This window comes from Salmo salar, chromosome ssa11, assembly GCF_905237065.1.
Source record: "Salmo salar chromosome ssa11, Ssal_v3.1, whole genome shotgun sequence".
NCBI lineage: Eukaryota > Metazoa > Chordata > Actinopteri > Salmoniformes > Salmonidae > Salmo > Salmo salar.
This window is the reverse complement of record NC_059452.1, coordinates 89,313,868-89,341,130: the sequence shown is the minus strand read 5'-3', so window position 1 is coordinate 89,341,130 and position 27,263 is coordinate 89,313,868. Positions and strand designations below refer to the sequence as shown.

At 41.3% G+C, this 27,263-nt stretch overlaps 1 protein-coding gene across 3 annotated transcripts in view; it reads right to left on the bottom strand.

The window, feature by feature from the left end:
- LOC106563399 (gamma-aminobutyric acid receptor subunit alpha-3) overlaps window positions 1-27,263 on the bottom strand; it is a 133,144-nt gene that overhangs the window by 55,250 nt on the left and 50,631 nt on the right. For all 3 annotated transcript variants that reach the window (XM_014128918.2, XM_045690027.1, XM_014128920.2), the window contains exon 4: window positions 26,242-26,312. In XM_014128918.2, the coding sequence (XP_013984393.1) occupies window positions 26,242-26,312 (71 nt within the window). The remainder of the gene's footprint in view (window positions 1-26,241; window positions 26,313-27,263) is intronic.

The window sequence follows — 27,263 nt, the reverse complement described above, 5'->3', positions numbered from 1 at the left end:
TCTTTAAGACGTTTTATATTGGTGTTTCCTTTATTTTGGCAGTTACCTGTATGCTAAAATGTGATCCACAGTTTTTTTGTTGTTAAAACTATTGATCCTCTGTGGCTTAATTATGCTCTCCAGTGTATTTTGAACATTGAGAGCGGGCTCCTAGGGTTCGATATTCCTTTTTTTCATGTAATTTGTATAACGTAATAGTTTTTTTGATGTGTGTTTTTGGCCTCTTGGGCCCCCTATGGGCTTGGGCCCAGCCCCTGACTCACACCATTGACCAGTCACATGTATTTATTATGCAGTTTATTTTTGCATTTTTTATTAATCAGTTACCAAATCAAGGCATGGCCCCCCCAGGTGGGCCTACCTCCTCTCATCTGACGACTAGCAGAACAGCAGCAGCAGGCTGTCTACACACATTGTGAGCGGGCTCCTGAATCCCCCTGGGGTTGGAGGTTGCAGTAAAAAATATATATATTACATATCTAGCATATACTGTATAATATATACTGTATACATGCATTTATTTTTTTTACTTTTAGTTTTTCAGCCCCGATAAGCCCCTGCATTAACCAGACTCTGTCTGTCACCAGTTGGATGGAAACCAAGCTAGTAATACACAAAAAGCCTGATTAACAGAGTGAAACTAGTGGAGCAACAAACAAATGATTGGTGCACCCAAAACCAAAGCCATTGGCGGATGATCATTAGGATGGCGGCCTCAATGCATTTACCTCAAATACCATGTTTGTTGAGCTTGCTCTTCGTTAATCTTTTTTGTATCTGCATTAGCACAGAAAACACAATCCCAATAAGATTCAAGACGCTGGATATGATAGATTGTGCTGATTTATGGGCACATGAATCGTATCGCGCCCATATAAAAAAACTCGGTGGGTAGGCCTAGTGCTAAAAAATACATCATATGTTGTCTGCCATCTGGCTACAAACGTCTAACATCCTCCTAACTTCAGCTGTATGTTGAATAATCACTGTGTGCACAAACATTTGCTTCATGTATAAAATGACCTATTTTCAAAATGCATTTTATAAATTCTTCAGGATATATTCCATTGTTTTCATCCTTCCCTATATTGAAGCATTGATTGCTGACATGTTGTACAAAAACAGAGATGTCTCTATAGTGACAGTGTGTAATCTAGCTCAAAATGGCTGATTTAGACAGGCCGCTTGCCTCACATGTGCATAGATTATGTATCGTTTACATTTTGTTGAGCTATATGCCATGGTGAGGCTTAGCATGGGGAATAAGACCAGCTTGCTCAGCTTCCTCGAGCTAAAATCTTTCATCTTCTACTCAATGTGTGTGTGTGTGTGTGTGTGTGTGTGTGTGTGTGTGTGTGTGTGTGTGTGTGTGTGTGTGTGTGTGTGTGTGTGTGAGAGAGAGAGAGAGAGATAAAGAATGAACAAATTTCAGAAGGAGAGAGAAGGGGGGCAGAGAGGGGGGGCAGAACAGAAGAGAGGAGGAGGCATACACTCCACTCTTAAAGTACCTTAGCTTGAGGGAGAGATCAGGATCAGCATGTCCCATAAACAGATGTAAGAGACAGAAGAATGTGAGGCTGTGATTACTCATAGTCTGGAAAATGCTAATTGAAGATAACAGATTGAGGATTAAACCCTATAAAATGGGCTAATTCTGTCTACCAAAATACTTGCAGCTATACAAAGTACATACTGTACCAAGAAACAAACACACAAACAAAAATGACAAAAGTATCTGTCGCCTCTCTAGATGTGGAGAAAGAGGCAGGATAGACGTATTGAGTTAAAACACAAACCCTTTCTATTTCCTTCCTTGCTGAAGCTAAAGATCAGTTAGAGTTACAACTTTATTCATCCCACCCATCAACCTTCAGCAGCAATGAGCATGTTCACAAAAGAGAAAACAACTCCCTGATATGCAAAACCAACAGAAAAGAAACACAAGCAGATGAGAAGCTTTTGGTCTGGAAAGTAGCCGAAAGAAACAAACAAACGTTGCATTGATTCGATTTTTCCCAGCCCCGGGATCTTAATTTTTTTTAGCACCTCAAGAAATGGTCTGTGCTTAATGCAAGTCAAATATAATTACATTCCTACTTTGATTCAACTCCAAGTCTATGAGAAAGAGAAAAAATTGATTGTTCTTTTAGTCGTCTCTCTTTAACAATGTGTTAAAGAGAGACTGAATAATCGGAATGCTTCTGTGCACCATGAAACGCGACGGCACAACTCATCAAAATAATTTACATCTACAGTATCTTTCAATCAGCTCCAACATTATGGCCTGTTATCTCTTATCAAACACAGCTCCCCACTACAACTTCCCTTACAAATAATACAGCTAGAAAGGGACGGACAGACGGCCGGACGGACGGACACAGACAGACAGACAGACAGACAGACAGACAGACAGACAGACAGACAGACAGACAGACAGACAGACAGACAGAGTCAATGACCCACACGTATTGTGCAATTCTATACTGTACTTTTACAGTTCTTGAATCTCACTCTTTGAACTCCTGTTTCTGTGGCCAAGTCACACCAGTAATTCTATTATTTCAAAGGAACAGAGAATATAAAAAACCTTGAAAGCACAAACAGAGGGAACACTACAATATGTCTGATAAAAGAATGGCTTGTGTTCTAGTGTGAATGTTCAAGTCCCTTCTCTTCTTCGCCCACTCCCCCTTGTGTTTAGTCTTTTCCCGGTTTTAATTGCCATTTCTCTGCAGCTCTCAGCTAGCTATTCCCTCTCTTCTATCAGTTTTTTCTGTCTCCTTTAAGAATTTATTTCATCCCTTTTAAGTCATTCATCTGTGTTAATTATATCACATGGAGGGTGTTAATTATGAAGTAGAAACCCAGTGGAAACACCAAAGCACTTTCCCCACTTACAGAAAAAGAAATATGAAGACAGAGTGAGTATACAGATGTAATAGGTGGGGCTGGGAAATGTGAAGATAGAGAGAGAGAGAGAACAGAGAGAGAGAGAGAACAGAGAGAGAGAGAGAGAAAAGAGAGAGAGAGAGAACAGAGAGAGAGAGAGAGAACAGAGAGAGAGAGAGAGAGAGAGAGAGAGAGAGAGAGACCAAGCAACCTCATGGTGACTTTAGAGTAGTGTGGCCTTTTCTGACCTACTGTAGAAGTGTTGCACCTGCTCCACTGACTGAGAAACTACAAGGATTCCTTCTAGTCATGTCCGACCACCTTTTTTGTGCCAAGCATTTTCAGTGAAACCCCAACACTCTCCACATTTCCCCCCTTGGCCCCAACACAACCCAGGAAGAATCCCCATGTGATAAATAAACATAGCCCAGTTGTGTTTGGCTTAGCTGGGCCAATATATAATTTCTTTGTTTTCCTTTTAGGCCTGGATAGGCTACTGAGTCAAGGTGGGGGATTCATTTTGAAGATAAAAATATTTAGGGGAAAAAAAGGGCAGAGCCAATCTACACAAGGCCAAGTGGCACAGCCGATACAAAGAGCAGCTGGTGCTCCTCCAGGGAGGGAGTGATTGATTTCTCATCAACAGAGTACAGAGAGAAAACACAAACATAAAAAAACGTCCCACCAGTGGGAGAGAAGGGAGATCCACAGACACAAGGGAAAGAAGACAACACAAAGAAAAGCCTAGCTTCTCTCTCCTCCTCCTCCGAGAGAAGGGGGGTTTGGGATTTAACTAATTCTTAACATGTGTGTAGAATGAACCAAAAGAGCAGGAGAGGGCAGGCCCTGGTGTGTGGTGCCAACTCCAGGAGGTGCCACTCTCAGTCTCCCAGTTCCATAGCCTATGGAGGATGGCCTGGTTCCCAAACAGCACCGTCCTGGTACAATATGGTCAAGTTAGGGTTTCCAAGGCTGCATCTGACGAAGAAACACTGAGGCATGAGACAAAACATAACCAACCATTAGGGATTGAAATGTCTGTACAGCTGTGCCTGACTTTCAGCCAATGTTCTTAAGTGCCTTAAATGATTCACTTGACTTTCAACCCTGACACCTTACAGTTCAATCTTCACTCTAGCCCTAGCTTAAATGATAGCAAAGACATTAACACTATGAACACATATGGAATCATGTAGTAACCACTTTTTTTTTAACAAATCAAAATATATTTTATATTTGAGATTCTTCAGAGTAGCCACCCTTTGCCTTGATGATAGCTTTGCACACTCTTGGCATTCTCTCAACCAGCTTCATGAGGTAGTCACCTGGAATGCATTTCAATTAACAGGTGTGCCTTGCTAATAAAAGTTAATTTGTGGAATTTCTTACCTTCTTAATGAGTTTGAGCCAATCAGTTGTGTTGTGACAAAGTAGGAATTGTATACAGAAGATAGCCCTATTTGGTAAAAGACCAAGTCCATATTATGGTAAGAACAGCTCAAATAAGCAAAGAGAAACAACAGTCCATAATTACTTTAAGACATGAAGGTCAGTCAATCTGGAAAATGGCAAGAACTTTTCAAGTTTCTTCAAGTGCTATGATGAAACTGGCTCTCATGAGGACCGCCACAGGAAAGGAAGACCCAGAGTTACCTCTGCTGCAGAGGATAAGTTCATTAGAGTTACCAGCCTCAGATATACCACTACTAAAGGACACTAATTAGAAGAAGAGACTTGTTTGGGCCAAGAAACACGAGCAATGGACATTCGACCGGTGGAAATCTGTCCTTTGGTCTGATGATTCCAAATTTGCGATTTTTGGTTCCAACTGCCGTGTCTTTGTGAGACGCAAAGTAGGTGATCTCTGCATGTGTGGTTCCCACCGTGAAGCATGGAGGAGGAGGTGTGATGGTGTGGGGGTGCTTTTCTGGTGACACTGTCAGTGATTTATTTTGAATTCAAGGCACATTTAAACAGCATGGCTATCACAGCATTCTGGCGCGATATGCCATGCCATCTGGTTTGCGCTTAGTGGGACTATCTTTTGTTTTTCAACAGGACAATGACCCAACACACCTCCAGGCTGTGTAAAGGCTAATTGACAAAGAAGGAGAGTGATGGAGTGCTGCATCAGATGATCTGGCCTCCACAATCACCCGACCCGAACCCAATTGAGATGGTTTGAGATGAGTTGGACTGCAGAGGGAAGGAAAAGCAGCCAACAAGCGCTCAGCATATGTGGGAACTCCTTCAAGACTGTTGGAAAAGCATTCCAGGTGAAGCTGGTTGAGAGAATGCCAAGAGTGTGCAAATCCATGATTCACCAAATTATATTTTGAAAGAGGAAGCAAACTGAATGGAAATGAACTGTAAGGATTAACTGTCAGAATTCTTTCCTAATAATAATAATAATAATAATGTAAAATTAACAAATTTACAGAAAGACCTGTGTGAAGGCCAACTTACAGAAGAGGAACTTTTTGAGGCAATGAAATCTTTTCAGTCTGGAAAAACACCAGAGCTTGATGGTAGAGGTATATCAGACCTTTTTGATGTACTCAAATATCCATTATTAACATGTTTTAATTACTCTTATACAAATGGTAGACTTTCAGGTACTCAACATGAAGGTCTGATTTAATTACTACTAAAACAGGACCCAGGTGGTAAGTATAAAGATCCAGTCCACTTAAAAAACTGGAGGCCTCTAACACTTCAATGTTGTGATGTGAAAATCCTGGCGAAATGCATAGCACATACAATAAAAAAGGTTTTACCAGATATTGTTCATCCTGATCAGACAGGTTTTTACATGGACAATATATTGCAGATAATATACGACAATTACTTGAAACAATTGAACATTATGAAACATTGAAGATACCAGGCCTGGTCTTCATAGCAGATTTTGAAAAGGCGTTTGATAAATTTATATACAAATGCCTGGATTACTTTAATTTTGGTGAATCTCTTATACAATGGGTTAAAGTTATTTACAGCATCCTCAGATGTAAAATATTAAATAATGGTTACTTCTCAGAAAGTATTGAGCTTTTAAGAGGAGTAAAACAAGGCTGTCTGTTGTCTCCATATCTATCTATTATGGCCATTGAAATGCTAGCTATTAAAATTAGATCCACAAGAATATTAAGGGGTTAGAAATCCTGGGGATAAAAACAAAAGTGTTGATGCATGCTGATGACTCTAGTCTGCAATCTGGATCCCTGCACAGTCTCCTTGAAGATCTTGATCACTTTTCTAGCCTCTCTGGATTAAAACCTAATTATGACAAGTGTACCATATTACATTTTGGATCGTTAAAAAAATACTGTGTTTACACTACCTTGTAGTTTACCAATAACTGGGCGGATGGTGAAGTAGACATACTTGGTATTCACATCTCAAAAATATAAATGAACTTAACACAATTAATTTCAATAGATAGATAGCAAAAATAGATACGATTCTGCAACCATGGAGTGTAAGGTTCTGCTTTTCTTTTCTTAGTCAACCTTGTGTTCTTTTTCTTTGTGTTCTTGAACATAGCCCTGTTTCTTTGTGTTCATTTTTGTTCATTGATTTCACCTGAGTTTGTTTCTCACCTGGTCTCATCAGCTCCCTATTTAGTTCAGTTCTTTCTGTTTATATGGTTGTGAGGTATTGTTTGTTTTTTGACTGCCTACCTGTGTTTGACTATTGCCTGCCTGTGACCATGATTCCTGCCTTCTGCGAAGGCTTAATAAACATCTGCTGCGCTCTGTGCGTAAATCTATACCTTTTTCTCCCTGAGTATTCATTACATGGAGAGGTAAATACTTGTCTATTTATGGAAAAATCACGTTGATTAACTCGTTGGTCCTATCACAGTTTACTTACTTACTAATGGCGCTGCCTACTCCAGATGACTTATTTTTTTAAATCATATGAGCAAAAATTATTTCATTTTATTTGGAATGCTAAGCCAGACGAAATTAAACGTGCCTATTTATATAATGACTATGAGTTTGGGGGGCTAAAATGATTAAATATTAAAGCTTTAAACCTCTCCCTAAAAGCTTCACTCATACATAAGTTATACATAAACCCAAAATGGTAGATTACTAAGAAAGGCTCATCCTTTGTTCAAAAATTGCCTTTATACTGATTACAACTTCTCATTTCCGACTAATTGATAATGACATTTTGTTTAAAGTATCGCCCTTTCTTAAACAAGCCAAACAAATCTGGCCAAACAAACAATTTCAGTTTTATCCTCCAGAAAAGATTGAACAAATGTTATGGTTAAACTCAAATATACTGATTAATAAAATAACATTCTTTATGGATGTATTTTTTAAATGTTTATTATATTTGTTAATGATATTATGAATAGAAAAGGAGGAGTTATGTCACATATGCAGTTATCAAAAATATATGGGAATTTCTGCTCAATCCAAACGTACAACCAACTGATTGTAGCACTACCACAAAAAAGGAGGAGGCAGGTGGAAAATGGAGAAGGTAGGGAACGTGTTTGCCTGCCATGTATTAAAGATAAAAATTGGCTGAAAGGAACAGGCATAAATATAAAAATATACCAGTTTCATTTGAAGACACATTTTTAACAGCTGCTCCATCTACAGTAGGTTGCAAAATAAATGGGAAGAGATTTTCAATGTACCAAATCCATGGCATATGGTTTATGAACTGGTACAAAAAAACTACACTTGATTCAACACTTGGAGTTTTTCAATTTAAATTATTATATAAAATTCTTGCCATCAACAGAATGCTATATAAACTAAAAATAAACGTCCCTTTTTCAGGACCTTGTCTTTCAAAGATACTTCGTAAAATCCAAATAACTTCACAGATCTTAATTGTAAAGGGTTTAAACACTGTTTCCCATGCTTGTTCATTGAACCATAAACAATCAATGAACATGCACCTGTGGAACGATCGTTAAGACACTAACAGTTGGCAATTAAGGCCACAGTTATGAAAACTTAGGGCACTAAAGAGGCCTTTCTACTGACTCTGAAAAACACCAAAAGAAAGATGCCCAGGGTCACTGGTCTGCTGAAAGAAGGCATGAGGAGTGCAGATGTGGCCAGGACAATAAATGGCAATGTCCGTACTGTGAGACGCATAAGACAGCGCTACAGGAAGACAGGACGGACAGCTGATCGTCCTCGCAGTGGCAGACAACGTGTAACAACACCTGCACAGGATCGGTACATCCGAACATCACACCTCCGGGACAGGTACAGGATGGCAACAACAACTGCCCGAGTTACACCAGGAACGCACAATCCCCCCCATCAGTGCTCAGACTGTCCGGCTGAGAGAGGCTGGACTGAGGGCTTGTAGGCCTGTTGTAAGGCAGGTCCTCACCAGACATCACCGGCAACAATGTCGCCTACGGGCACAAACCCACCGTCGCTGGACCAGACAGGACTGGCAAAAAGTGCTCTTCATTGACGAGTCGCGGTTTTGTCTCACCAGGGGTGATGATCGGATTCGCGTTTATCGTCGAAGGAATGAGCGTTACACCGAGGCCTGTACTCTGGAGCGGGATCGATTTGGAGGTGGAGGGTCCGCCATGGTTTGGAGCGGTGTGTCACAGCATCATCGGACTGAGCTTGTTGTCATTGCAGGCAATCTCAACGCTGTGGGTTACAGGAAAGACATCATCCTCCCTTATGTGGTACCCTTCCTGCAGGCTCATCCTGACATGACCCTCCAGCGTTGACAATGCCACCAGCCATACTGCTGGTTCTGTGCGTGATTTCCTGCAAGACAGGAATGTCAGTGTTCTGCCATGGCCAGCGAAGAGCCCGTATCTCAATCCCATTGAGCACGTCTGGGACCTGTTGGATCGGAGGGTGAGGGCTAGGGCCATTCCCCCCAGAAATGTCCGGGAACTTGCAGGTGCCTTGGTGGAAGAGTGGGGTAACATCTCACAGCAAGAACTGGCAAATCTGGTGCAGTCCATGAGGAGATGCACTGCAGTAGTTAATGCAGCTGGCCACACCAGATACTGGCTGTTATTTTTGGTTTTGACCCCCCCCCCCCTTTGTTCAGGGACACATTATTCCATTTCTGTTAGTCACATGTCTGTGGAACTTGTTCAGTTTATGTCTCAGTTGAATCTTGTTATGTTCATACAAATATTTACACATGTTAACTTTGCTGAAAATGAGTGAGAGGACATTTCTTTTTTTTTGCTGAGTTTATATGGGGCATACCACAATCTCAGCTCTGTAGATTTTGCTGCGAAGAGACAGAATCAATAGAAAATGTATTCTGGTATTGCCCCTATGTAGCTTGTTTCTGGTCACAGGTTCAGGAATGGTTAAAAAAAAAAATCACAATATGCACTTAAAATGAACCTTACAAATAACAGGGCAGGGCAATTTGGAAAGCAATAGTCAGTCAATAAATAAAATAATATTCGTAGGAAAGGTTTTCAGCTTTAGCTCACAATCTGTGGATACTATACGATTAGAAAGGTTAGAAAAGTATGTAAAACATCACAGCACAATTGAAAAATATATGGCACATGGAAACCAAACGAGGGTGGTCTATGGTGATAGGTGGGATGGGCTGAGAGTGGCATTAAAGAGTTTATGTTTGGTAAAGTATTATTGTTATGTGACTGCTTTATAGAGAGAGAGTATAGAGATATTGTTATCCACGTCGGCACCAACGATGTTAGGATGAAACAGTCAGGTCACCAAGCGCAACATAGCTTCAGCGTGTAAATCAGCTAGAAAGATGTGTCTGCATCGAGTAATTGTCTCTGGCCCCCTCCCAGTCAGGGGGAATGATGAGCTCTACAGCAGAGTCTCACAACTCAATCACTGGTTGAAAACTGCTTTCTGCCCCTCCCAAAAGATAGAATTTGTAAGATAATTGGCCCTCTTTCTGGGACTCACCCACAAACAGGACCAAGCCTGGCATGTTGAGGAGTGACGGACTCCATCCTAGCTCTCATCTTATCTACGAACATAGACAGGGCTCTAACTCCCCTAGCTCCACAATGAAATAGGGTGCAGGCCAGGCAGCTAGCCAGCCTGCAAGCTTAGTGGAGTCTGCCACTAGCACAGTCAGTGTAGTCAGCTCAGCTATCTCCATTGAGACCGTGTCTGTGCCTCGACCTAGGTTGGGCAAAACTAAACATGGCGGTGTTCGCCTTAGCAATCTCACTAGAATAAAGACCTCCTCTATTCCTGCCATTATTGAAAGAGATTGTGATACCTCACATCTCAAAATAGGGATACTTAATGTTAGATCCCTCACTTCAAAGGCAGTTATAGTCAATTAACTAATCACTGATCATAATCTTGATGTGATTGGCCTGACTGAAACATGGCTTAAGACTGATGAATTTACTGTGTTAAATGAGGCCTCACCTCCTGGTTATGGTTACACTAGTGACCATATCCACCGTGCATCCCGCAAAGGCGGAGGTGTTGCTAACATTTATGATAGTAAATTTCAATTTACCAAAAGAAACGACGTTTGTCTTTTGAGCTTCTAGTCATGAAATCTATGCAGCCTACTCAATCCCTTTTTATAGCTACTGTTTACAGGCCTCCTGGGCCATATACAGCGTTCCTCACTGAGTTCCCTGAATTCCTATCGGACATTGTAGTCACAGCAGATATTTAATTTTTGGTGACTTTAATATTCACATGGAAAAGTCGACAGACCAACTCCAAAAGGCTGTCGGAGCCATCATCGACTCAGTGGGTTTTGTCCAACGTGTCTCTGGACCTACTCACTGCCAGTCATACTCTGGACCTAATTTATTCCACGGGACAAAACGTTGTGGATCTTAATGTTTTTCCTCATAATCCTGGACTATCGGACCACCATTTTATTACATTTGCAATCGCAAAAAATAATCTGCTCAGACCCCAACCAAGGAGCATCAAAAGTCATGCTATAAATTCTCAGACAACCCAAAGATTCCTTGATGCCCTTCCAGACTCCCTCTGCCTACCCAAGGACATCAAAGGACAAAAATCAGTTAACCACCTAACTGAGGAACTCAATTTAACTTTGCGCAATACCCTAGATGCAGTTGCACCTCTAAAGACATTTGTCATAAGAAACTAGCTCCCTGGTATACAGAAAATACATTAGCTCTGAAGCAAGCTTCCAGAAAATTTGAACGGAAATGGCGCCACACCAAACTGGAAGTGTCACAAACCTCTTCGTCAGAAGATATGTTGAAATTGCTGTCGGAAAAAGAGGACCAATATGCAGCGGATTGCGTGCTCATCATCATTTATTTTAAATGTGAACATGAGGAAAAAAAACAATAAACAAAACTCACGACAGGACCAGTGTCGCAGGCTAAACAAAAGCAGTGCTAACATACAACTACCCACAAGTGACAAACAAAACACACACCTACTTATAGGACTCCCAATCAGAGGCAACTAGAAACACCTGCCTCCAATTGAGAGTCCAGCAACCAAATCTGCACATAGAAAACTTAACCTAGAACCTACTCATACTAAAACATACACCACAAAACCCCGGAACACATAAATAACACACCGCTCTAAGCTATACACAAAAAAAACCACCATACAAAACAAACACCTCTGCCACGCCCTGACCAAATAATACAAATAATCCTCTATACTGGTCAGGACGTGACAGGAAGTCTTACGACTAGCTTGGAAAGACAGTACTGTGCAGTATCGAAGAGCCCTCACTGCTGCTTGATCATCCTATTTTTCCAACTTAATTGAGGAAAATAAGAACAATCCGAAATTTATTTTTGATACTGTCGCAAAGCTAACTAAAAAGCAGCATTCCCCAAGAGGGGATGGCTTTCACTTCAGCAGTAATAAATTCATGAACTTTGAGGAAAAGATCATGATCACTAGAAAGCAAATTACGGACTCGTCTTTAAATCTGCGTATTCCTCCAAAGCTCCGTTGTTCTGAGTCTGCACAACTCTGTCAGGACCTAGGATCAAGGGAGACACTAAAGTGTTTTAGTACTATATCTCTTGACACAATGATGAAAATAATCATGGCCTCTAAACCTTCAAGCTGCATACTGGACCCTATTCCAACTAAACTACTGAAAGAGCTGCTTCCTGTGCTTGGCCCTCCTATGTTGAACATAATAAACGGCTCTCTATCCACCGGATGTGTACCAAACTCACTAAAAGTGGCAGTAATAAAGCCTCTCTTGAAAAAGCCGAACCTTGACCCAGAAAATATAAAAAACTAATCGGCCTATATCGAATCTTCCATTCCTCTAAAAATGTTAGAAAAAGCTGTTGTGCAGCAACTCACTGCCTTCCTGAAGACAAACAATGTATACGAAACGCTTTAGTCTGGTTTTAGACCCCATGATAGCACTGAGACTGCACTTGTGAAGGTGGTAAATTACCTTTTAATGATGTCAGACCGAGGCTCTGCATCTGTCCTCGTGCTCCTAGATCTTAGTGCTGCTTTTGATACCATCAATCACCACATTTTTTTGGAGAGATTGGAAACCCAAATTGGTCTACACGGACAAGTTCTGGCCTGGTTTAGATCTTATCTGTCGGAAAGATATCAGTTTGTCTCTGTGAATGGTTTGTCCTCTGACAAATCAACTGTAAATTTCGGTGTTCCTCAAGGTTCCGTTTTAGGACCACTATTGTTTTCACTATATATTTTCCCTCTTGGGGATGTCATTCGAAAACATAATGTTAAATTTTACTGCTATGCGGATGACACACAGCTGTACATTTCAATGAAACATGGTGAAGCCCCAAAATTGCCCTCGCTAGAAGCCTGTGTTTCAGACATAAGGAAGTGGATGGCTGCAAACTTTCTACTTTTAAACTCGGACAAAACAGAGATGCTTGTTCTAGGTCCCAAGAAACAAAGAGATCTTCTGTTAAATCTGACAATTAACCTTGATGGTTGTACAGTCGTCTCAAATAAAACTGTGAAGGACCTCGGCGTTACTCTGGACCCTGATCTCTCTTTTGAAGAACATATCAAGACTGTTTCAAGGGCAGCATTTTTCCATCTACGTAACATTGCAAAAATCAGAAACTTTCTGTCCACAAATGATGTAGAAAAAATTAATCCATGCTTTTGTTACTTCTAGGTTGGACTACTGCAATGCTCTACTTTCTGGCTACCCGGATAAAGCACTAAATAAACTTCAGTTAGTGCTAAATACGGCTGCTAGAATCCTGACTAGAACCAAAAAATGTGATCATATTACTCCAGTGCTAGCCTCCCTACACTGGCTTCCTGTTAAGGCAAGGGCTGATTTCAAGGTTTTACAGCTAACCTACAAAGCATTACATGGGCTTGCTCCTACCTATCTTTCCGATTTGGTCCTGCCGTACATACCTACACGTACGCTACGGTCACAAGACGCAGGCCTCCTAATTGTCGCTAGAATATCTAAGCAAACAGCTAGAGGCAGGGCTTTCTCCTATAGAGCTCAATTTTTATGGAATGGTCTGCCTACGCATGTGAGAGATGCAGACTCAGTCTCAACCTTTAAGTCTTTACTGAAGACTCATCTCTTCAGTAGGTCCTATGATTGAGTGTAGTCTGGCCCAGGAGTGTGAAGGTGAACAGAAAGGCTCTGGAGCAACGAACCGCCCTTGCTCTCTCCACTGGGATTCTCTGCCTCTAACCCTATTACAGGGGCTGAGTCACTGGCTTATTGGTGTTCTTCCATGCCGTCCCTAGGAGGGGTGCATCACTTGAGTGGGTTGAGTCACTGACGTGGTCTTCCTGTCTGGGTTGGCGCCCCCCCTTTGGTTGCTCCGTGGCGGAGATCTTTGTGGGCTATACTCGGCCTTGTCTCAGGATGGTAAGTTGGTGGTTGAAGATATCCCTCTAGTGGTGTGGGGGCTGTGCTTTGGCAAAGTGGGTGGGCTTATATCCTTCCTGTTTGGCCCTGTCCGGGGTATCATCGGATGGGGCCACAGTGTCTCCTGACCCCTCCTGTCTCAGCCTCCAGTATTTATGCTGCAGTAGTTTTTGTGTCGGGGGCTAGGGTCAGTCTGTTATATCTGGAGTATTTCTCCTGTCTTATCCGGTGTCCTGTGTGAATTTAAGTATGCTCTCTCTAATTCTCTCTTTCTCTCTCTCTCTCTCTCTCTCGGAGGACCTGAGCCCTAGGACCATGCCTCAGGACTACCTGACATGATGACTCCTTGCTGTCCCCAGTCCACCTGGCCATGCTGCTGCTCCAGTTTCAACTGTTCTGCCTGCGGCTATGGAACCCTGACCTGTTCACCGGACGTGCTACCTGTCCCAGACCTGCTGTTTTCAACTCTCTAGAGACAGCAGGAGCGGTAGAGATACTCTCAATGATCGGCTATGAAAAGCCAACTGACATTTACTCTTGAGGTGCTGACTTGTTGCACCCTCGACAACTGTGATTATTATTATTTGACCATGCTGGTCATATATGAACATTTGAACATCTTGGCCATGTTCTGTTATAATCTCCACCCGGCACAGCCAGAAAAGGACTGGCCACCCCTCATAGCCTGGTTCCTCTCTAGGTTTCTTCCTAGGTTTTGGCCTTTCTAGGGAGTTTTTCATAGCCACCGTGCTTCTACACCTGCATTGCTTGCTGTTTGGGGTTTTAGGCTGGGTTTCTGTACAGCACTTTGAGATATCAGCTGATGTAAGAAGGGCTATATAAATAAATTTGATTTGATTTATATAAACGTACCATGCATGTAAAATGTGTTTGCAAAATGTTTATGTAAAATGTAAATGTAAAATGTATATGTAAAATGTATGTATATGTAGCAAAAAAGCTGTAAAAAAACTAAAAGATTGCTGTCCTCCAAAGGGGGGGTGGTGGAAAATAAAATAAGAGTGTGCAAAGCTGTCATCAAGGCAAAGGGTGGCTACTTTGAAGAATCTCAAATATAAAATATATTTTGATTTGTTTAACACTTTTTTGGTTACTATATAATTCCATATGTGTTCTTTCATAGTTTTGATGTCTTCACTATTATTCTACAATGTAGAAAATAGTTAAAATAAAGAAAAACCCTGGAATGAGTAGGTGTGTCCAAACTTTCGACTGGTACTGTAAATTATGCTGTATCGAACACGCAAGGTTGACTCTTAACCTGATTGTAGTGTATCTGATTGTTCCTGACGTGTTCCTGCCTTAGTTAATGCAAGTCTTTGTGCACGTGTTGATAACAGATGGAGGAAACGGCACTCTAGGAGAGCATGATCACTCATGGGCTGAATCGTATGTCAAAACGTTTACATATCAAATCCTGACATGGAATTGTTTATTCATGAAAGGATTCACATTGCCAGGGATACAAACAGTGCCCGGGTTGTCTCTAGTGTGGTGCAGTTTTCAAAGATATTTTGATAGGTTATGGACTATTCTGTTTTGAAATATATCAATGCAACAAAGTCCTAAATTAGTAAAGCCAGTTTACAGTCTGAGGGATCCTGACAAAACAGACAAAAAATAAAAGGTAAAAAGAGAGACTCTGCAGTCTGCACACTGCAATCTACAGATGTATGATATAATTTGGTCAACCTGTTGCAGGATTATTTTCCTGCCATAGCTAGCTGGCTCAAATTAAGATCCTACATCTGTATGTTTCCCTGTGGTTTATTGGGGACAACAATTCAAACCTTGGGTCTTCATTAAAAGTCTATTTACAAAGAACAAGCCCGTAGAGAGAGAGACAGAAATTACTAGTTCCTTCCTATGCTATGTCTCTACTCCAGAGTAGTGCATTCCTCACATGGGAATGGTCTGGACGACAAAGTTATCATAGATTTCCCCAGTTACTCTCCTATTGTAATCGCAATAGGGGCCACCATGGCATTGCACATTAATTCAAAAGGAGGCATCACCATTTTACTATCTAATGAAGTCTGTCAAGACATTAATTTCCTCTATTATTTTGTTTATTCATAACAATTAAAAACATCCACTAATCCTGATGGTCTGGATAGTGACTTCTTTGCTTTGAATATTCTGTTTAGATTAATATTATTTCAGTGAAAAGGAGTCAATGTGAACTGACCTTGTGACAAGTGGCTATTAAGGTTAGCTATTATCATAGTGTTTATCTGTCTCCCACACAGGCCTGGATTTACACAAACACGCCTCAGGTAACAAAATCACCAACTGAGGAAATGATCTGTTTAATTGAACTGAATTCTGAGTCTGACTTGGGCAGCTAATGAGAATTAAAAAATTGGCAAACTCTCTTTTAATAGCAGAAAGTCAGGACATTTTCTATGGTTTATCAACATCTTTCTCTGCTGGTATTTATTGTAATGTTACTTTAGCCTACAGTCCATTGCAGTCAAATATTGCTTGCTCTTTTATGTGTCATTTAGGCTTTAAAACCTCAGCAGTCTCCAAGCGGCAGGTAACACGCATAAAGGCCCATTCTGCCCTCGCCTTCCTCTCGCTTTGTCTTTCTGGGCTGTCGGCAGGCAGATGCCTGGACTGAGGATGCACAGTGTATCATAGGCCACAGGCCACAGCCATGGAAGCTGGCACTCTATTTAAGGGTGTCCAGCATGTGGTTATGTTCTGTGGCTGTCGGGCAGACAGACTGCCTCCCTCCCTCCCCTCCCTCCCTCCCTCCCAGCAAGCACAATCCGCTCTTGTGAGCCTCGTGCTTGCACGGCTCATGGTGGTTATGTATCTGTTGTTTTTCTCTGTAGAAGCCTTCAAATCAAGCACCCTTTCAGCCCTCGGCACCTCAGGAGCTCTCAGTTACCTCTACCTACAGAAGAGTTAATCTCTTGGTGAGTTTTATGCGTAGTAGTCTTGACTTTTCCTCAGTGCCTCCCAAATTGAAAACAATAACATTGTTTCCAGTCGGGTTAGGTTTTGTCACGTCCTGACCAGTAAAGGGGTTATTTATTATTGTAGTTTGGTCAGGACGTGGCAGGGGGTGTTTGTTTATGTGGTTCGGGGTTTGTTGGGCTATGGTATTATGTAAGAGGGGTGTTTGTTTAGAGTGTTCTGGGGTTTTTAGTCTATGTTCTAGGTTAGTGTTTTTCTATGTTCAGTCTAGTTTTCTACTTCTATGTTTAGGGTTTGTTGATTGACCTTCAATTGGAGGCAGCTGTTCCTCATTGCCTCTGATTGAAGGTCCTATGTATAGGGGTGTTTTTAAAATGGGATTTGTGGGTAGTTGTGTCCTGTTTTGTGTCTGTGCACATGACAGGACTGTTTAGTGGCGGTCGTTGGTTTGTATACGTGATTTGTTTGTTTTTCCTTCTTTTAAATGTAATAAAGAAGATGAGTATAGACGTTCCCGCTGCACCTTGGTCTAATCCTTACGACGCCCGTTACAAGTTTAGTTTATTGGGGTCCCCATTAGCTACTGCACATGCAGCAGCTACTGTTCCTGGGGTCCACATAAAACGTACAAATACATGATAAAGTACAGAACAGTTATAGACAAGAACAATATAAGATATTACATTACATTTCAAATAAAAATACAAATAAGAGTTATATATTGGAGATACACCAAGTGACAACAAAAATAATATTTACACACTATTCCTATATACATATTCTTATATACAGTACAGTTAAATTAGATCTTTAAACAGAGGAGAGGCGCTGTGATACAATATGTTTTTTTTTTTTATCTGTTTTTTAAAGCTAAACTTGCTTTTTGCCTGAGTAACCTCTGGTGGCAGAGCATTCCATGATGACATGGCTCTATACATAACTGAGTAACCTCTGGTAGCAGAGCATTCCATGATGACATGGCTCTATACATAACTGAGTAACCTCTGGTAGCAGAGCATTCCATGATGACATGGCTCTATACATAACTGAGTAACCTCTGGTGGCAGAGCATTCCATGATGACATGGCTCTATACATAACTGAGCGACGCATTAAATCTGTTTTTGGTTTGGGTACCGTGAAGAAACCCATAGTGGCGTGTCTGGTGGGGTATGTATGTCTGTTTCAAGTGTATGCAAATAAATTATACAAGTGGTTAGGCATTTAACACACAAATGTTTCTTAAAAAGACTAGAAGAGAAGTAGTCAATTTCTCCTCAACCCTAAACCATGAAAGACTATCATGCATGTTGTTGATGTTAGTTCTGTGTGAGCAGTTAAGGGCAAGGCATGCTGCTTTGTTTTGAGCCAGCTGACCATATTACCAGACAGTAATCAAGATGGGACAAGACCAGAGCCTGAACAACTAGTACAGTTGATCTGTGTTGAAAACACAGAACATGTTTTTATAACAGACATACCTCTCCCCATCTTCACAGCAACTTTGCCAATATGACTTGACCATGATAACTGACCATCCAATGTTACTCCCTGGAGTTCAGCTTGTTCAATGGTCACACCTTTTATGCACAACTCCAGTTGAGGTTTAGGTCTAAGAGAAGGCTTTGAATCAAATACAATGCTTTTGGTTTTAGATGTATTTAAGACCAGTTTATTGTTAATTACCCATTCTGACACTGACTGTAACTCCTTGCTATGAAATGCCAGGGCTGATTTCTGTTTTCAGTCTGCCCCTAAGACCAACTCTCTCGCTGAGCTCGGTAATGATGAGCTGGAGACTTCTTGCCCATGTACGCATTAATTAAGAGCTAGTCATTATTCCTCTCTTTCTCCCACTCTCTCAATCATTTTCCAGTCCAATCTCTTTCTCCCTGACTTCCTCTGTCGTTCTCCCCTGCTGGGACTGACCTGTGCATGTGTGATGTGCTGTCAATCACACATTATCTCTGGGGTTCCAACAGCTCCTCCATATTTGTCTCTGAGGCAGAAACAGATTTTCGCAGCAGATTGTTTCAGGCCACCACGTCAGTCTGATTTGTTCCAAGAGAATCAGAGTTCAGGCAGCAGCATTTCCATACAAACTGTGTGGATACTATGCAGTATTGAACAGGGCGATAGATAGATGATTTGGACAGCTAAACATTTCCTCATTACGTTTTTATTGACATAAACAACCATATAATTTGCATGTTGACTTAGTACCCATCTCAGAGATCAATAACACTATTTGATTGGAAATGAGAATGACACAATCATTTCCTGTGGTGTATCGATCAGCAGACAAGGAACTGATCAACATCACAGTTAGTTGTGCCCTGATAGACATCATGCTTACTACTGTAGCTTGTTTTAGCACCGCATGAAAAGCACTTTTCCTCATGCATAATTGAATATGGATAATTGCATAAAGACGACACACAGGGCACATAATGAATCACATTATGTTCTCAAATTACTACCGTAGATCAGACACAGTTAGGTAAACACTGTGATCATGACAAGCATGTGCACATCTGAGAGATGTTCTGATGCTTTTTACGTTAGATATTGTAGATCAGGGATCATCAACTAGATTCAGCCGCGGGACGTTTTTTTCTTGAGCGGAGGGTTGGGGGACCAGAAGAGAATTACAAATAATTTGTAGACTGCAGATCGGCTGCAAGAAGCCAAAAACAGATAAAACATTTGACTAAAACATAATAATTTCAAACCTTGCTTACATTTGTATACAATCACAACTTTCTATTATGCGTGGGAGTACTTGGGAACATATTTCCAAAATTAAAATGACTTGGAGCTGATTACCTGGTGTTTTTACAGTCTTTCATGAATAAAACGTTTGCTTAGAAAACTTGGGGAGCTAAATAAAACCACCCGCGAGCCAAATTCAGCCCGTGGGCCGCCCTTTCGGGAACTCGGGCGTAGATGTTGCATGTTTTCCCTATAAGCCACTCATTGGAGCATTTAGTGTTTCCTAAGAGTCCACTTCACCTCTCACGTTTTCCTACCATCTCAATTATGTGACATGGTGAAAGCGGCCCTTAGGGAGCAGTGTGAGGAAACTGGGAACATTGGTATTGCTGTGCCGTAATCATGGAGCTGTGGTGTTTATGAACAGACCAGATGATTACATCCTCTCCTGCCACAGGCCATTACTTTCTTTGGAAACGTTTAGGGTGTTCGCCCGGATGCATTCTAATTGGCTCGATCTGTTAAGTCTAATCTTCTGAATGACCTTAGGATGAAAATATGGAATGCATGTATGATGTGTAAACTGTACTGATATCTCTTAATATCTGGAATATTTAATATTATTGTTTGTAAAAACAAAAAGAATCATTATAGATACATGACTGAGCAACCGCAGTAAACTATTCTAAGACTGCATAAACATTTTTTATGAGGGATACTTGCTGAGCTGAAGTTGCATTGCAATCACACAGCATGGATTTAAGAGAGTTGGCTTAATGACTTGTAACTATAGCAACACAATACAGACTCTCATGATGCGGCCTATTAAGGATGCAAATTGTCTTAACACTTATTCCCTCCCTGAATATGAGTTGATCATATTGTGACAAAAAGCGAAATGAAGACCAGTTTGTTGGGAGAGAAGATGGAGTACTATTGTGAGAGCACATTATATTGTTACCAGAGTGCATTCAATGAGTTTCCCTGAAGGACACTTTTCATTTTACTGGAGTCTCAACAATTTTAATTCTCAGTTAACCTCCCTACAACCCACCTTTGTTTATTATTTTCCTGCAAGAGGACTTATTTGGCGTGCGTCCCCTTGAGCAAGGGCACGATGATGGATACAGAATCCTAGCATTCACCCTCAAACACCAACAGGAAAAATAACTCCACCTAATTTATTCGTTTGGAGGACCATTCACTGTATAGGGTTCCTTCCCAGGATTTTGGATCCAAATGTTGTTTTTCTTCCCTCGTAACAGAAAATATAATTTGGTAGCTGAAATAGGGACCAATTACAGCAGAAGAAATAAGAGTTAACCATAGAGAGAGAGAGAGAGAGTACTTTACTGGTCTAGCCAAATAGGCCACAAAGGGAAGGAGAGAGATTTGTACAGGCATAATGCATGGAAGACTAGAGCATAGTAGAGCCCAACATCCACCTAGTATACTCCATCTGGATCAGGAAGGGACCTGTTTCATAAAAAGACTAAACTGTTTGCTTGTATAGATGGATGCTATATAATCAAGCAAAAATAACTCCAGGGGAGTGAAAATGATAATGCTTGGACGATAAGGCTCTTTTAAAAGCTTTGTTCTGTGCCAGTGTAGTACTACCTAGCGTGTTGATACCACAGGTGTCGAGAGTTTTTCAGCACAGTAGATTGTGAAATGAGAACAGAGCTTGTTGGGATCAAGACAGCCCCCCAGACAAGCTCTGCCATCTTCGTCAAGCAGTGTTCTACACAGTACCTGGGGCAGATTAGACTGCCCTCAATTTCATGACACCAGGCCTGTCAACCCCAGCCCACCAGAGAACAGGAGAATACACCATGACAGCGCAGACGCAGGAACAAATGAGACGGAGCTACGCGAACCTCCAGAGACACAGACAGATACAGGGGAGCAGAGAGGGAGGAGACAGAGAGAGAGGGAAACAGGTGAGAGGAAGGAGAGAGGAAAGAGAGAAAGAAACATTGAAAAAGGAGAGGAGAGAGAGGGATACATGAGAGGAGAGAGGGAGGAGGGATGAGAGAGAGGGAAAGAGGAGAGGAGAGAGGGAGGAGAGAGGAGAGAGAGGGAAACAGGATAGGAGAGATAGGGATACAGGAGAGGAGAAAGGGAGGGAGAAATAGAGGAGCGAGCGAGAGAGAGAGAAAGATAGAATAAAGGATAGATGGAGAAAGACAGAGAGAGAGCAGCACATTCACCTCCTCTCCAGCCATCACCAACATCAAATCAAATGTTATTTGTCACACGCACTGAATACAACAGGTGTAGACCTTACAGTGAAATGCTTACATACAAGCACTTAACCAACAATGCAGTTTTAATAATAATAAGTGTAAGTAAAAAAATTGATAAGTAAAAATTTAAATAAAAGTAACAAATAATGAAAGAGCAGCAGTAAAACAACAGTAGCGAGGCTATATACAGGGGGTACCAGTACAGAGACAATGTGTGGGGGCACCGGTTAGTCAAGGTAATTTTGGAAATATTTACATGTACACTAACGGTCAAAAGTTTTAGAACACGGACTCATCCAAGGGTTTCTCTGTATTTTTACTATTTTCTACATTGTAGAATAGTAGTGAAGACATCAAAACTATGAAATAACACATATTGAATCATGTAGTAAGCAAAAAAGTGTTAAACAAATCAAAATATATTTTATATTTGAGATTCTTCAAAGTAGCCACCCTTTGCCTTGATGACAGCTTTGCACACTGTTGGCATTCTCTCAACCAGCTTCATGAGGTAGTCACCTGGAATGCATTTAAATTAATTAACAGGTTTGCCTTCTTAAAAGTTAATTTGTGGAATTTCTTTCCTTCTTAATGCATTTGAGCCAATCAGTTGGGTTAAATGCATTCCAGGTGACTACCTCATGAAGCTGGTTGAGAGAATGCCAACAGTGTGCAAAGCTGTCATCAAGGCAAAGGGTGGTTACTTTGAAGAATCTCAAACATAAAATATATTTTGATTTGTTTAACACTTTTTTGGTTACTACATGATTCCATATGTGTTATTTCATAGTTTTGATGTCTTTACTATTATTCTACAATGTAGAAAATAGTTAAAATAAAGAATTAAGAAAAACCCTTGAATGAGTAGATGTTCTACAACTTTTGACCAGTAGTGTATGTAGAGTTAGTGACTATGCATAGATAATAAACATAGAGTAAGTAGAGGGGGGGGGGTGTAAATAGTCTGGTTAGCCATTTGATTAGCTGTTCGGGAGTCTTATGGCTTGGGGGTAGAAGCTGTTAAGAAGCCTTTTGGACCTAGACTTGGCGCTCCGGTACCGCTTGCTGTGCGTTAGCAGAGAGAACAGTCTATGACTAGGGTGGCTGGAGTCTTTGACAATTTTTAGGGCCTTCATCTGACACCGCCTGGTATAGAGATCCTGGATGGCAGGAAGCTTGGCCCCAGCGATGTACTGGGCCGTACGCACTACCCTCTGTAGTGCCTTGTGGTCTGAGGCCAAGCAGTTGCCATACCAGGTAGTGATGCAACCAGTCAGGATGCTCTCGATGGTGCAGATGTAGAAATTTTGGTGGATCTGAGGACCCATGCAAAAACTATTCTCAGTCCCCTGAGGGGGAATAGGCTTTGTCGTGCCCTCTTCACGACTGTCTTGGTGTGTTTGGACCATGATAGTTTGTTGGTGATGTGGACACCAAGGAACTTGAAGTTCTCAACCTGCTCCACTACAGCCCCATCGATGAGAATGGGGGCGTGCTCGGTCCTCCTTTTCCTGTAGTCCACAATCATCTCCTTTGTGATGTCACCCACATTTAAGGGATTGGCCTGAAAGCATGTAAAGTAATCGGTGGACAACATAAGCTGCATTTACACAGGCAGGCTAATTCTGATCTTTTGCCAATAATTGGTCTTTTGACCAATCAGATCAGATCTTTTGCCAATAATTGGGCAAAGGATCAGAATTGCTGTAAGCATTCTACACTTTTACTGGGATTTGCAAGTTCTTGTTAAATCGGCCTGATATTTGAGTTTTGCACAAAATATCTTCCTGACTTTAGCTCTTACTCGCCGTCTGTGGTGATGGTGGAGAAAGTGGAGCAGACACTCAATGGCATATTGGACCCAGTAAAGACGCAGGAGAACTGGCCCTGAGGGTAGGAGCGGGGGGTAGGGAGGTGGGGGGGATTCCTAAGACTGGCTGGGGGTGGCACACAGATGGGTAATTGGACCACGATGTGTGAGAAACCAAGTTGTGAGCTGCCCTGGGTATAGGTTGTCCTCTAAGAAAAAGGAAGATAATGTCATATGATGTTAATTAGATCTTTTTTCCCAGGCTTTAAACGGTCCAACTTTTTGCTAATTAAAAATTATATCATTTCTAGAAACTCGCAAAATCCTTTTGATATTCAAAAGATGATTATGATAATGTTAACCTAACTAATTGTTGCTTTGTAATTCAACTACGGTTTACGCTCCATATTATGTAGCCGATTGCACTCTGATTTCTTCTCACTATTAGTAGATGAGGGCCTGCCTGTGCAGAATGAGCAGAGCCGCTGCATGGCTTGGGTGATTCATCTTACATGCCAAACCCAATTGTGTGTGTGATTAAGAGGCATGCGATTCCTCCAGGCCCGCCCCATAACCAATTTCCTGATCTCTAAAATGAACCCATTCCAATTCTAAGCAGCTGAATTCTTGTGTCACTGAATGGGAAAGGGATGTCTGAATATGTACAGGTGTAGGATCTTAATTTGATCACCCAGTTGCAGGAGAACTTTCCAGCAATGCAGGACGTTTTAAACTTGTGTATTTTAGGTTTAAAAAGGTTTCTGAAGTTTGTAATTTCCATTTTGTAATCTCCCTTACGAAAAATGTGTCAACCCCTACAAAATGTGTCCGTTATTATAATCCACATAATAACTTACATTTTTTGTTGCTGCAGGATTATTTTCCTGCTGTAGCAAACTGGCTCAAATTAAGATATTACATATGTACAGTACCAGTCAAAAGTTTGGACACACCTACTCATTCAAGGGTTTTTCTTTATTTTTACTATTTTCTAATAGTGAAGAGGTCAAAACCATGAAATAAGACACATGATATCATGTAGTAACCAAAAAAAGTGTTAAACAAATCAAAATATATTTTATATTTCAGATTCTTCAAAGTAACCACCCCCTGCCTTGATGACAGCTTTGCACACTCTTGGCATTCTCTCAACCAGCTTCATGAGGTAGTCACCTAGAATGCATATCAATTACCAGGTGTGCCTTCTTAAAAGTTAATTTGTGGAATTTCAAACCTTGCTTATATTTGTATAGGGTCACGAGTCTTTCTATACTGAACAAAAATATTAAACGCAACATGCAACAATTTCATAGATGTTACTGAGTTATAGTTCATATAAGGAAATCAGTCAATTGAAAAATTCATTAGGCCCTAATCTAGGGATTTCACATGACTGGGAATACAGATATGCATCTGTTGGTCACAGATGACATTAAAAAACAAGTAGGGGTGTGAATCAGAAAACCAGTCAGTATCTGACGTGACCACCATTTGCCTCATGCGTGATAGATCTCCTTCACATAAAGTTTATCAGGCTGTTGATTGCGGACTGTGGTATGTTGTCCCACTCCTCTTCAATGGCTGTGCGAAGTTGCTGGATATTGTCAGGAACTGGAACACACAGTCGTACACGTCAATCCAGAGCATCCCAAACATGCTCAATGGGTGACATGTCTGGTGAGTATGCAGACCATAGATGAACTGGGACATTTTCAGCTTCCAGGAACTGTGTACAAATCCTTGCGACATGGGGCCTTCCATTATCATGCTGAAACATGAGGTGATGGCGTCGGATGAATGGCACGACAATGGGCCTCAGGATCTCGTCATCGATAAAATGCAATTGTGTTCATTGTCCATAGCTTATGCCTGCCAATACGATAACCCCAACGCCACTATGGGGCACTCTTTCACAACATTGACATCAGCAAACCACTCGCCCACACAACGCCATACACGTGGTCTGCAGCTGTGAGGCCAGTTGGATGTACTGCCAAATTCTCTAAAATGGAGGCCCCTTATGGTAGTGAAATGAACATGCAATACTCTGGCAACAGCTCTGGTGGACATTCCTGCAGTCAGCCTGCCAATTGCACGTTCCCTAAAAACTTGAGACATCTGTGGCATTGTGTTGTGTGACAGAATTGCACATTTTAGAGTGGCCTTTTATTGTCCCCAGCACAAGGGGCACCTGTGTAATGATCATGCTATTTAATCAGCTTCTTGATATACCACACCTGTTAGGTGGATGGATTATCTTGGCAAAGGAGAAATGCTCACTAACAGGGATGTAAACACATTTGAGCACAACATTTGAGAGAAATAAGCTTTTTGTGCCTATAGAACATGTCTAGAATATTTTATTTCAGCTCATGAAACATGAGACCAACACTTTACGTGTTGCATTTATATTTTTATTCAGTGTATTATGAGCTGAAATAAAAGATTCTAGAAATGTTCCATTAAATTAAAATAACATTAGCCTCATCCACATTCATGGCCTATAACCGATGATGTCATGTTTAGCCAGTCACTCACTATAGGATGGTCGATATACAGTACAGTCCAGGGAAAGATGCTTGCAGCATTAAGTTTACAGATATGGATAGTCCAATCAATGTGACCTTACCTTAAAAACTCCTTCTCTATGTATTACATAATTACAACAGTTTTGTCTCAAATATAGTATAAATGACACCAAAAAAAGAGATTTGGAGTGAATTATTTGATAAGTCATGCTGGTCCTATAGGGGTCACATTCTGAGGATCTGGGCACCGGACAGTACAGTAATATATCACTCACCATGTCTGTGTCTGACACCGGTCCAAAGCTGGTCACGTAGATATTTGTCCTCACCTCCGTCACACTCTCTGCTTTGACACGAGGAGAAGACATAGGTAGAGTTTAAGTACCTTCCTTAAGGGACAGAGGTGTGCTCCATCTAAGATGGTTACCAGTCCTTACCTGACCCCCAGGCCGTACTGCTGCTCTGTCTACTTCAGGTTGGTTGTTGATGTCAATTTAGTAAAGTCAGCTCACTTTCCAAACACCAAATCCAATGACAGAGTCAGAAACATGAATGTTTTATCTCTCACCACTCAACCAAACAAGGCTGAACCTATGGAGGTAGCGAGACTTTGATAGAGGTTGTTTTTAGGGAGAGTGTTTGCATCATTATCACGGTCACAAACTGAGATGAGAAATCACAGGAATAATGAGGGTTGGCAGGACCACATTAAAATCATATTTAGGCCTGTTCACAGGGACTTGTTTGTATTGGTGTCAGATGATGCTATTCACTGTGCATTATCCTAATGCACTCTATTGTGTATAATCCTTTAACTGGGAGCGCTTCCTATCTGCACAGTCTGGGTAAACAACATTTCCTGTGTAATTGGGTGAAATGTGCAGTTTCAGAATAGAGTTAAGGACTGGAGATGAAACACTGAGACAGACTGCCAAAAGTCTGCTGCACATGAGTCATCTTAAATGCGATGACGGAAGTGGTGGGAATCACCTTTTACTTATAAGGTTTCCAATTAGAGCCTCATGGCCAGGCCTTAACTTTCATTTTATCGATTGCAGGATGTAAATGAACGAGGGGCTTTGATGTAAGGCTGTGAGTGGCTGTCTGCCAGTCGTTGCTCCGAGACGGAGTGAAACCGATGGAATGCTTCCAGAACATGCCGCTATGGAATCTAGAGTTCCCCTGGCAACATGACATTGGCCATTAATCAAAATGCACATGCCGAGGGCTTTGGAATACAGAATATGTCCAACACATTTGGAGGGCACCTGAAATTTCTCTGTCTGGAAGGTCGGAG